We start from the raw sequence: 13,282 nt of genomic DNA on the forward strand, positions 1-13,282 counted from the left end.
AATTGCAGTGATTTGCTGCTGAGAGAAATAGGCAATTCCACTTTATCCTTGCAGCCATGCCTCTACCACTCTTTTCTGCAGGCTTGCACCTGTTACTGACTGTATTGCTCTGGCACTTCCCTCCCACCAGCCAAATCAAGGCTCTGTCCCAGCAGAAACTAAGCAGTGGAGAGGGAAAACAGCACAGTCGACAGCACAGACTAATCTTCCCAGTATCCCTGCCAACAAGCTATTAGAATGGCTTAGCATTAACAAAACCATAGTCAAAGAAATCTGCAGCTACTTTTAACCGTCCAGGCTAAGATGTAGAGACTGGTACATCACGGACATAAGAAGGTCAAATTTAACAAGAGCCTGCAGGTCCTAATAACAGCATTTCATATCAGTGTTTGTTTCAGCTTACTACTTCCACCAAAAGCATACTGAAGAACACACAACCACGTTGGGCTTGAAAGTACAAACTTTATTCTATTTCCGAAGTTTTAATATACAATGAATTGCAGAATGAAAAATACAGCAAATCTTTTTGTGATCTGAACACAGCTCTTCTACACTCAATTGAAAATGCTTCTACAAACAGGCCTGAATTTTATGAAAAAAAAAAGTCACTGTTTTGCATGATGTGTATTTTTCTCAAACAAATATCAGAATATGATTGTGATTATTGCTTTCTAGCCTTATCACAAGTTTACTTTTCAATTTTTTTTTTTTTTTTTTTTTTTTTTTTTTTAAATTGCACCTCCCATCAGTGGTATTCACTCCTGACATTAGAAGAAGAGATTTTTTTCTAAGCCAAAATATTGTGGTAATGCTTTAGGTAGATTTCCACTTGGAAAAATCAACACAAAAGATAATGTAATCCTGATTTTGTACTGAACTTCTGTCCATCTTCTGTTGGGTAAAACATACTCTGATCTAAAATTATGCACATATCTACCAAACAGTATAGCATCTAAACTTCTCTAAGATTTACATATATTGAAAATTTCAGCATAAATCATTATCTTGATTTCTTAATGTTTGCTAAGAGCCTCTTTGATCAAACAAGGAGATAAAAGGTTATTTACTAGCACTCTTTCTGAAGTCATTGTTCTAAGCCTTACCGGCAGTAGCGATAACTGTCGATGCAAAACATTATACAGATTGGGTAAATATTTTGAAGGATAATATGGTGGCAATGTTTTTTTAGCTTGTGAACTGTTACATCAAACAGCTAATTATGTTATGTTTCTAAATGTTTACTCAGTAAATGAAGCACTGAATATTCTAGTGTTGCGACAGCAACGGTATTAGTGTGGACACTGCACTCAAAATAACTCTTGTTGATACAAATTCTCTAACACACTAATTTTGCCCTAAAAGCACTGTCATTCCTTCCCTTTCTATTTCATCTTCCCGTTACCCAAACTAGTACTGTAGGGAAGGAAAGGAGAAATCAGGCTTCAACAAGAACTCAATCCTCTAGACAAAATAATACACATACCTAAGACTAATCAGTTTTTTTCTTTTTTTTTTCTTAAGCTTTTTTTTTTTTTTAATTAGTTCACGCACATTTTTGGTGGTGAAGATGGTCAGTGACAATCTGAGAAGTCCAACTGTAGAACTGTAGACTCTTATGCCATGTGCTATCTGCAAGCTCTTGAAGGTTCAGATTCAAAATGAGTATTAATCTAAGAACAATAAAGGCCACAGTCTGTTATTCAATATAGCTCCAGTGCATGATAAACAAGCATCAGCAATAGGAGTTCAACACATCCTGTTAAAGAATCTTGCAATTACTTGATGATCTTAGCTAAAATCAACATAACAGAATTTAAACCCAAGTAGTTATAGTATAGTTACCTTGGCAAGTTGCCTTCATCCAATTCACAAAATACATTGTGCTTAAATTGTTTTTAATGTTGTGCAATACTAAGCTAGAACTCTCTGTCAAAGTATTCAAGGTCATGAGATTTCATTTTAAATGCCAAAGAAAACAAACTAGATGTCTAATAATGTAATACTCTACCTTAAAATGCTACAGCTTTGCTCTTTTATGTTAGCTGATATTTAAATGATTAACAAGCATAAAATACAAAAAAAAATGTAATGTCTTGATGCAGGCATACAAGAAAACCATATCAAGGGCTTCTGAAATCATTATAATTGTATGAAAATCTGAATAAATAGGTTGAGTAATGGTACCTCAACCAGCAACTGTTAACTAGATTATACAAGATGCAAAATTTTGTTGCAGACACTCTGAAAGAAACAAAAGTTTTAGTTAGGAAACACTTACCATCTCCAGAATTTATTTATTTATTTTCATGGAAACAGAAAAGAAACAGAGTGACAAAGAAACCCAAAGGCACTGTTTATCTAATTTCTCAGGATGAAGTTAGATATAAAAGTTGAGAATGGGAGAGACTTCATTGTGACCTTCCAGTGCTTGAAGGGAGCTTACAAGCAGGGGGGAGGACAGACATTTTTACACAGCCTGATAGTGACAGGACAAGGCGGAATTATTTTAAACTAAAGGAACGGGAAATTTAGGTCAGATGTTACTAAGAAATTCTTCACTCAGAGGGCGGTGAGGCACTCAAACATGCCGCCCCATCCCTGGAGGTGTTCAAGGCCAAGTTGGATGGGGCCCTGGACAGCCTGATCTGGTGGGTGGCAATCCTACACATGGCAGGGGATTGGAATTAGATGATCTCTGAGGTTACTTCCAATGATTTCTACAGAGAAGATCTCCCTTGCTTTTCCTTTAATCTGAGCCAAAAGCTCACAGAGCTTCCAGTGCAGGCAGGCCACCTACCAACCTTTTCATCCTGCATTAGTCATAATTTTACTTCAGACATGTGCACACACTTTATTCTGAAACAAAACCAATTAAAAAAAAAAAACAACAACCCTATTCTAAATGATGAAAACCTGTGTATTACATGAGCAGTAGCACATTTGATCAACAAAAGTTATACTCTCATTAAAGTGGATGTCAAATTAGTCTGACTAGTTTTTCCTTCTCCTATAAAACTATGTTAATTGATGCTAAAACAGAAATTGAAAATGAGGGAAATAAAACAATGAGTTAAGTTTAATACCAACTAGATCTTCCTTTCCTCTTTTTCCATGTGTGTGTGTACATGTTCCTGCAGCAGTAATATCTGATTAAATATGCAGCTCTTCAGTGTCCTATGAACACACCTAACACAATGTTCATCCCAGCCTACTAGAACACCCTCAGTAGTTGAAGGTTTGGTTCTGAAACCAATATCTAGAGAGACATACAAAATTACATATGGTGGGACTGCTCAACGTTCATGATGGAGCTTTCCTCTCCCAGCTTGCAAGTATCTCCGACTTCCTACACACTCTCTCATGTAACAGATTTTATGAAATTCTGCCAAGGAGTTGTAGAAGAAATGTGCTCATATAAAAAACAGTTATAATACACTGTATCTTCCCATCCCCACAGTGAAAAGTTAGGTGCACAGCAGCAAGTTTCAGCCATAATTCCAATATTCTCAGGCAGTTTGCTACCTAACCAGTAGACAGCACTGTAACTGGCCATAAGTCTCCATGGTCACTGAGAAGTGTGAAAGAGGCATCAAAAAAAACATCCTCATTGAAAATAAAAATATTTAAAAAAGAACAACAGGTAAGAGGAGTTTAAAAAAAAAAATGACATGTAAGATATAAAGTCATTTGCTTGTTCTTAAATAGTAAGATTCTTAAAAGCCATAGTTATAATTTTTCTATGCAAAGTCTGCCAAGTCATCTACTGCTTCACTACACTGCCTCAGTGAATTTAAGTGTACACTGAAAACACTGAGACAAAGGAGACTGTGGTAATTAAGAAACATCCATTTGGAACAACGATTTAGAATAACATTCAGTTATTGGTAATGGGAAGCGAAAAGCAATTCTTTCCCATCTCTTTGGAAAAAAAACCAAACCAATAGGTAATCTACGTAGGAATGGGGATCTTTGCCATTTTAAATTTAATTCAATAACTTTGTAAAACATTTTTCTTATCATTCTTGTCATTCCTTATATTTGGATAAAATTCATATTCTACTAAGCCTAAGAAATCTGGGGTTGTTCAGAACATTACAGAGGCCTAACTCATAGAAAATTATTAAAAATCCATAAACATATATTGTGGAAACATATAAATGAAACATATTTTATGCCAGAAGTTGGTACAAAACAAAAGAAGTCCAGTATTTAGTGGGTTCTACTGAAAGTCTGTTCTGTAATCCAGTATCATAATATGCTTTAAAAAATTCACAGTTCAAAACAAATACATACAATAAAAAATACCACTTCTAACATTACAAGATTTGAGTTACATCCCTATGAAAATAAGACTGTTATCTACACATTATAATTTCCTAGACTCAAAAACTCAAGCCAATTGACTAGCACGGGAGAACAAAAGCATTTTTAAGATGCCTAGAACAGTTGATCAGAGACTTTATATCAACAGAATGACCACACCAGATTTTGAAGATGGCAATCATTCCATCACAGTGGAAAAACTAAAGCAAATTTTAAGATTACTGACTATATACTATATAGTGGAAGTTGGAAGGCAAAAACCCCAGGAAAAGAGATAAATCTCGCCTTCAAATGCTTAGATCTTCAGTAAGTGCATATATTTCCTTAGGACTCTTAGAAGGTGTCCTACTGGAAACACATGAGTAACCATCCACGCTGAAATACAGGGGGGAAAAGAAAAAGAGCATCCTGATAGCAATTGCTGGAAGCATCTCACGTGATCACTCACTTCTCGTGATGATCCTTGCTATCCTCTCCTGATGTTCAAATCCACCTGCATGGATGGCATTGATGCTAATGGCTTGGAAGTGGGGGGCATCATTTATTTGACAGAAATGTGAAAACCTGACAGATGTTTTCACCTGAAATTCTGGCAACATTGCTTATGTTTTTCCTGACTGTGAAACTCCATCAATTGCTACAGTTCGGAAGCACAAAGTTAAATACTAGAACAATTTAAATTCTGTGGAGTTTTTTTCCCCAAATAGCTTCTACACCAATCCCAAACTACTTAGTTTTAAGAGGTAACTTTTGCTTTCAAAATTCAGTCAGCACATTTTTCCTTCCGCAGTATAATCAAATTAATATATTTTTAGTTTAAAATGCTGCCTGCATCACAATGAGTAAAAATCTGATTGGATTGGAATTGTCTGGCACTTGTAAAATGTGCAGAATAAATAATCTTCAGTTTTTGAGGGTAGCCACATTGCCCTTAGATGACAACATTCTCATTTCATCACCACACAACTAGGATCCCTGGAAGTAAGCAACTTTTTGCATCTCAATGAAAACAACTGCAGTGGAAAAAAAAAATTGGTATTTTGTACAGAATCCAAGTCTAATGACAGAATAAGGTGTAATATAGAGTACAGTCAGTATTTTTAAAAAGTTACCTTTCAAGGGGGGGCCTCAATCACCTTTAAATTCTTTTGCTGTTTGATATCCTTTCATCCTATTCCTAGACAGATAAGATTTATTTAAATATTCGTATCAATGATAAAGACATAATAGTTGCTGCCAGCAATCTGAAAAAAAGCTTTTGGGATGTGAACCTCTGCATTTGTTTCTGGGTTTGGGTTTTATGCATATTTTAACTGGTCTCTGGCCAACTATAAGAGACAGTGACTGTGTCCATTACTTATACTTTCTTTAGAAGAATATCAAGTTATGAGATGCAACTCAATAGGTCATATTAAGACCAGGTAATTAAGTTCAACCCAATAATTCTGCTTAATCCAATAAATCTTCTCTAGAAGAGAATCCAGCCCATGGAAAATAAAAATAAACACCAAGTCCACAAAATCTTTTCATACTTCCTCTCTGAAAAACTAATAAAACATATACACACAGTTATGTCAAAAACAGTATTTCAGACAGCATGATAATAAACATAAGTTATGTTTGTGCTCTAGGAATAGCTGTGTTATCTTTGGTACAATATCTCTGGTTCCATCTGTCAGAGAAAATAACACCAAGTCAAAGTTTAATTCTTGCAAATTAAACCACTTTTTCTATACTACACTTGCATTATTTCCTCAATACTCAAGCTGTGCAAAAGTGTAGGAAAAAATGTTAAAAAGCTTACTCACATTTCAAGACGTACTTTGCAAAACAACAAAAATTCCCCTGCATGTCAGTAAAACCAACACTGAAGCACCAAGCTCTGCATCAAAGACCAGGTAAAATCATCAGACATTTTATTTCTCCATGATGACTGAAGAACAAAATTTAAGTTAAAGTATGCCCTCATTCTCTGACTGGAATAGTTACTGGACACTGTGACTTTCTAAAAACCATAGCAAAATACATGACCGGGGAGGTGTTCAGCTGCAGCTCTTGTGCTGGAGTCCCTGCTTGCAGCCAGCAGCTAGGACCTTGGTGGCAATGGGGCTGCCAAGAAGAAGCTACAAGCCATGGCTGGCTCTACTTCATGGCAGGGCTCTGGGGAGTAGTTGTCATCTCCTGCTGGCAGTCACTCAGAGTTCCTTGTCCTTGGAGGTCCCCAACATACGTGGTCTGTGTCTTGTGGCTCCCAGCCATAAGGATATTTTGGTATGCGGCTTTTAGAGTCAGGCAGGCTGGCCATCCTGGCCAGGGATGCTCTACTTCAAGTGAGTATCAATCTTCCCATTGAATTGCAGGGACAGTTCCCACCCTCTCCGTATAAAAAAAATTGAGAAGAGTCTAAATTTTTGTGAACAATAACAACAAAAGAATTCAGCAACAGGGAAAAGTAGATCAAGAGGGTTCTATGCTAAACTAGAAGGTGCTTCCTGTTTAGTAAGTACACGTATTTAGTGTTTTTAAAAGGAGTAACCCTTACAAAATAAAAGCAGACCGAGCCTAGAGACAAGCACTAGAAGAAACAAACAGGTGTTCTGAAAGCACAAAACAGGTTACTATTATTATATTTACTGTTTTTCAAACTGTAGATATATAATTCAGAGGTTTATTAAATTAATGACAATGAGAGCCCTTTCTCTTCTCTGAAAAAGGAGAAGAGAGGAAAGAAACACCTCATATCCAACACCCCTTCTGAGCTCTCAAAGAACTGCCAACTAATTGAAACATTTGACTTTCATTTCCGACAGGAAGCTGAAGTGACGAATAAATATGTTATGACTTCAGCTCTCTTGCCCATACGCGCAAACAAATTCCATTCTTCCCAAGGATGAGAAGAAAAGCATATATCCTTTTGGACAAGAACTAACAATGCTTAATAGCTTGATGATATCAACAGGCTCATTCACAGACTTCTGAATTCATTTCAGCATGTCACAGAAATGAATTTACCAGACCTTAGTTTACCTTCAGAATGAATTATTTCACTTTTCGTCAACAGGAAAAAACAAAACCAGGAAACATGTTGATGGAACTGTTGGAGTTAAAAGTTTATGTGTATTGTGCATCTGCTGTGAGAAAAATAAAAAAGGCCTGGGAGCCTTTGCAAGACATTCCAAAGATGAAATAATTCTATTTGTGGTTATGGAGAAGATGCCAGTGCTCACTGAGGTAACTGCAGGATAAATTTCAACCAAGGAGGAGTAAGATCGGAAGGTGAAAGAGGAACAAACCCAAAAGAAATGGTAGTGTTAACAGTAATTCAAGAGAAAGAGATGGAAGACTTTAGGGTGCAACATTCCCTGTGCCAAATATTCTTTATGTCAATAACAACCGTAAATGGAATTATAACGTCAAGTTTGACAAATTGGTGACTTGGTCCAATGTAGCTTATTCCTATGTCCTTCAAGAGTAAGAAAAGGATTGTTCGTAAATACATATAAATAAAAGCTAGAGAGAACTTTCTTGCAAATGAATATTCCTTCATAATCTAAAATGCATGAAACGTCTGTACAGAAAGTATACTCGTGTTACTCTCATAAGAGAAACACTGGCTTTTTTTTTGAGTCTAACTCTTAAGTATCAAGCAAGCAGACTTAACAGTCCAGTTAAAGTGAGGTCATCTTCATTTTATGTAACGTTTTATATAATATATGTTAAGCCCATAATAAAAGAATGATATCAAGATCTTTCTGCTTACCTTCTTTTTCAGCAAATGATTGACTGTCTGCAATGACTTTCGGTATCTCTGGATTGTAACGAGTCCCCTCTGGAAAAATCACTAAATACATCTGTGGGATGAAAAAGCAAAGCAAAACAAAAAGTTCTTATAAAGAATTCAAGCTGATTCCTTTTATAGAAATTACCAGCACTTGACAAGTCCACACTGCATTTAGCTCACACCATCTATTACCCTAGGTATAGAAAGTAAAAATCAGAATATTTGAGCTAAAAATTTCTTAGCTCATTGTTTGGACTTCAAAATAATTTTCTTAGAATGTACACCACAGGTGTCCAGGTGATTTAGGAAGGAAGATAACATGCATTAACAAAAGCAAGGAAATCAGGAACAGCTGACATCAATAACAGTATTGTTTTTCTAAGCGGAGTAAGAAGAGATATTCAGAAGTACCAAAGTAATATTCAACTTGAAATATAACATCTGTCCTTTGGCACGTCACAATGGATCTAAATAAGAAGTGTTTTGCTTTAATAGAGATCTTGCATCTAACCCTTCTTTATACTATCTAAATTCATAATTAGGAATACTGTTAATTGAAATTATGATGGCTCTGATATGTGCCTTTATGGATCTCACTCATGTATGAGTTATCAAATATATTATGAACTTAAAGTGATAGCTTAGCATAATTTGATGAATTTTCAATTTGCTTTTGAAACACAACAGTGATTTTCTAACACACTCCCCTGCCCTGCTTCATCTCCTACATATAAAAGTAGAAGAAAACAACACTTAATTGCGAAAATTTCATATTCATCTACAGAAGAAAAGGCTACTGCCACCAACAGTAACTATGATGGAACTGAACATAAAATAACATACGCATAGCAAAATCATGCCTACTCTGCCTAGTCTATTTAGTTTCTTTGTTATTTTTGCAGAAATGAGTCTCAAGAAATGAGATAACGGATTTATAAAACAGTGCAAGAAAGATTACTAGAGTACATGAAGACCTTGACATGTGGGAGAATGCATCACAAAATGATGCACGGTAAAATAAAAGCTCAAAAGCGATAAGGACTATAATGTGCTTCTGGCCCACAAAATATCAGTGTGTTGGTATTTTGCACTTGGTGATGGCAGAACAGTAAAAGAAAAGAATGAATGCAGTAAGAAAGGACCTAGCAAGTGAACTCTCCAGAATTACTGCAGAGAGGAAGGTGGAAATGTACTAAAATGCAGAGAAGGAAAGAAATCTAGAAAATGAGCCAACTGGAGAGGCCAGTACAAGATCAAGAAAGAGGAAAATGTAGTATGTAACTATGAATCTAGCAGAGGAGAAAAAAATAAAAATAATTAAAATGGCAAAACCAGTGTCAGCAGAGCATGATAAAGAGATGAGCTGCAAGACTTTCTGAATGGAGTTGAATGGAGCTAGAGGAAGGGCTGTACTCACAACAGCATGTTTGCAGAGAAGTAGAACTGACAGACTGCAGAGACTGGTAAAGTCCAAGAATTTTCAAACATCAGTAGAAAGCCAGGATGTATACACATATTATGGGGGGAAAAAAAAAAAAAAACAAACACAAAAAGCAGCACCAACTAAATGAAAAATGGGTTTCAGAGGCACGGAGTGTACATTTTATCCTAACTTGACAGCAGCATAACCACAGAGATGAACACAGGAATTCTCAGATCAGTTAAAATTTGCACCTTCCTCAAGTGATGTATGCATGCATGTTGAAAATATTTAGCTGGCAAATGAGAACTTTCCAGAATTAGCTGGAAAGGGCATAATATTCAAGCTAAGATGCATTTCTCTTTTCATAAAGACACTTATATTCAAACCATGTAATTTGGATCCTTAAAATAGCATGTCAAGATGAAGATACTTCCTCCCTCATTACAGCTTGACTGCTCAGCTCCCAAGTGTAGTATAATGGTTATAATGTGGAAGTGAAGTGTGCAGGAGAGGAAAACCTTCTCTGGTATCGAGATCAGCACTTAAAAACACACAGCACCACTAACAGCCTTCAAAGCAGCAAATCTGATTACACAACAGAGCACAGAATCTACTTATCCCAGTGCTAGATGTGTAATACAAAGCAGGGGAGAAATTATATTTTAATTACTCTTCTAAGCCTTTAAAACACAAGCAGCTGAACAAGTGTCTGATCAGAATCTGAAACCTCTGAATTAAAAGCATACTAACAATACAAAGAAGTGATTTATGCTTGGAATTCAGCATATATAAACCTCACATGCAAGCCATTAGGACTGCTTTACCTGAGTAAAATTCAGGAATGCAAACAGATGCCCTATTATATTCACGGACAGTGTTGCTCGTGACACTCTGCTAGTGCACCCAGACTACCGAAGCTACTCACACCACTGGCTCTACTCTTCTCCCAACATGGACAGCAGAAGTTAAAACCTTAAGCACTATATCCAGAGATTATAAGAACTACAAATCTCTAAGATTTTAATAACTAAATAAGCTACCCTGAACTTGGATTAAGAACTGCTGAATTGTAGGAGCATTTTAATTGCCTAGAAACACTAGATGCAGCTAAGGCCTTTTTTTTTTTTTTTTTTGTTACAAGATGTTTCACTTAGAGCCATTAGCTACGTAAAAGCTACCTTCTTTAAAAGAGACAAAAAAAACCTTTGCATTACCACAGACCCCCGTTCTTTGACAAACTAATTTTAACATAAGCTAAATAGATCCCTCTGTTCTGAGGGAAGTCACACTCTTCATAACTCTTTCTGTATAACAGACAAATGTCAGGATGCTATCTCTGATCAATTCAAGTTTCGAAGAGTGGATTAGGATTCAGCTAGTAGAATTTTACTGACTTTGGTTCAAGTCAGGAAACCAGAAGAGGCATAGGTTACCTGAGGAGTTCCCAGTGTGAAGTCCATAAATTTGTCCCTTATTCTACAAATTAAAGGTATGGGTGATGACAACTGCTTTGATGTGCACAGCAACACTGTTAATATTCTCAGTGTTGTTAAAGATTGCTAGCAATGGCACAGAGGGGGGCACAGTAGTGCTTATAGACAGAAGGAAGCAGCTGAGGAAGTCCTCGAGACAGAACAGTGTCAGAAAAGGACTCAGTGTAGCTGGAGCAGGGGAAGGGGGCATGAAGCAAGACAAGTCCCCAGAACACTGAACAAAGGCAGCCCTGTAAGCGTACAGGGAGAGGAGGTGCTAAAGAGAAAACTTGTCCATACACAAGGATTTGAAGGGTGTCCCTACAGACAGCAGCTGCCACTCTGCAGAAGAACATATGGCAACAAGAAAGTGATACTACTGACTGAAGATATCCTGCATTTATGGTGTTGTTCCCAGGAGCATGACATGAGAAAACAATTCAATTTTACAAACTTCAAAATCATATTAAATCATGAACTTCCTTAATTTTATTATTTTCATTATTGCATCCTGGCAACTAGATGGATTCACATCTGAATCGATTTAGACTACAGCGTGAAAGATATGCTTCTGATGAACCAAATGAGAAACATTAACACCCAGATCAATAACTGAGAAAGATACGGTATGAGAAAGCATATCTGGCATAATTTGAACAAAATACAAAAATCAATATAAGGAAAGCAAGCAAAGACATCCAGGATTTGTAAAGAAATTGCCAAGGATTTACAAAATACAAAGTATATGACAAAATAATTAACATTAAGCCTTATAACAGCTGAATTAACGTATCTGTCCTCAGGCTCCTGCTGTTTGGTTGGCACTGGTTCAGATGATAAAGACTTATACTGCTGTCATATGAATGACAAAAACAAGACACAGTAACTAGCTAAATACTGGCTGTGTTGGCTAAATCACAGAATCATAGAATTGCTTGGGGTGGAAGGGACCTCAAGGATCATATGTTCCAACCCCTCCGCCACAGGAAGGGTTACCAGCCACTAGATCAAGTACTAGATCAGATTGCCCAGGGCCTCATCCAGACTGGACTTAAACACCTTCAGGGATGGGGTATCTACCTCCTCTGGGCAACCAGATGCAGCATCTCACAAGGCAGATTTCTTTCTCTCCAGGCATGACAGACAGAAACACAAGTCACACTTTCAAACTGAAATTTGCTGTTCAGTAGAGTCAACTCTTCTTTATACACAAGCAGACTGAGTATAGTACGTATACTATTACATATAGTATATAAAGTACTTGCTGGATAGATTATTGCACTGAGAAATGCTTTTATCTTGTTACTACTTATCTGAAAACAACATCAACACAAACGAGCTCTTCAAACCGTGCTATAGTCTCTCTCACAAGGTATTAATGCTGCCATTTGTTAGCAGTCAGCCAGATTTTATGTCCTGCAAACAAAGCCACAGTTTTGAGTGAGCTTTCCCAGTGAAAGGTCCAATAATGTGTATTGTTATATTAGTTACGTGATGAATTGAGATGTAAAATAGTTTCAAGGAAGAAATAAGAAAATTCAGCAGTTGAAGATCTCTACTATGAAAATAGAAGAGGAGCAGCGCTTTAGGCTACCATCAGAGCTTAGTGTACATCCAAGCTAAAGCTCCACTGCTTTTGGGAAGCAAGATGGAACACGGTGGAGCAACAGGACAGAAGGGGATGCTGAAGCCAGGTAGAGTCCTACACAAGGAAATAGTGCTATGCAGCCCCCTGCCTCAACATGAGATCAGCCACGCTGGATTGCTAGCCCAAGCCTACTTGAATGTGAGAGGCCAAGAGGCTGCCTTAATTTTCTGCTTGCTTTCTGCCTCTAATTTACTTTTCATTATGGAAAAATCTAGAAGAAACCAAGTGAAAGGAGGCAGTAAAATAACAGAAGAGTTTGCCACTCTAACTAGAGCAGGAGGCTGGGACCATATTCCTACACGTCTTAGGTTTCTTAATAGGAACAGAGATGTCTCCGGACAGACTGAACATTAATCATTTGGATTCTTTTGTTTAAACTTTATGTGGAGAGAAACTGTAAATAATCAAGTGACCCTTAACACGGATTCCCTTCCATCTCTCTCTATTGGCAATAATTCTTCCCTTAGTGGCTGAGAGGCAAGATTTTCTCCAGCGCTGCATTAAAGGAAAAAAACCCCACCACATCATGCCTACAACAACCAGGCAGTCACAGCGGCTCCACTAAGCAGAGCAAAAGCCTACCCTGAACTGCAGCATCCAGTGGATAAGTTTTAACAGAAATTTATAGTAGTACA

The 13,282-nt window shown here is 37.0% G+C and overlaps 1 protein-coding gene and 1 long non-coding RNA gene across 2 annotated transcripts in view; both read right to left on the reverse strand.

Moving 5' to 3' along the window:
* The window catches only part of AGPAT5 (1-acylglycerol-3-phosphate O-acyltransferase 5), a 55,592-nt gene that overhangs the window by 18,224 nt on the left and 24,086 nt on the right, over positions 1-13,282 (reverse strand). Inside the window, exon 5 of the mRNA XM_085217914.1 lies at positions 8,084-8,174. Within this exon, the coding sequence (XP_085074040.1) occupies positions 8,084-8,174 (91 nt within the window). The remainder of the gene's footprint in view (positions 1-8,083; positions 8,175-13,282) is intronic.
* LOC146545078 (uncharacterized) lies at positions 449-8,077 on the reverse strand. Its single transcript, XR_014881567.1, has 2 exons — positions 5,436-8,077; positions 449-1,670 (listed from the first exon to the last, which is right to left on the reverse strand). It is a non-coding gene; the product is annotated as an uncharacterized LOC146545078 (long non-coding RNA).

This window comes from Meleagris gallopavo, chromosome 2 (genome assembly GCF_905368555.1).
Source record: "Meleagris gallopavo chromosome 2, MGAL_WU_HG_1.1, whole genome shotgun sequence".
Taxonomy (NCBI): Eukaryota; Metazoa; Chordata; class Aves; order Galliformes; family Phasianidae; genus Meleagris; species Meleagris gallopavo.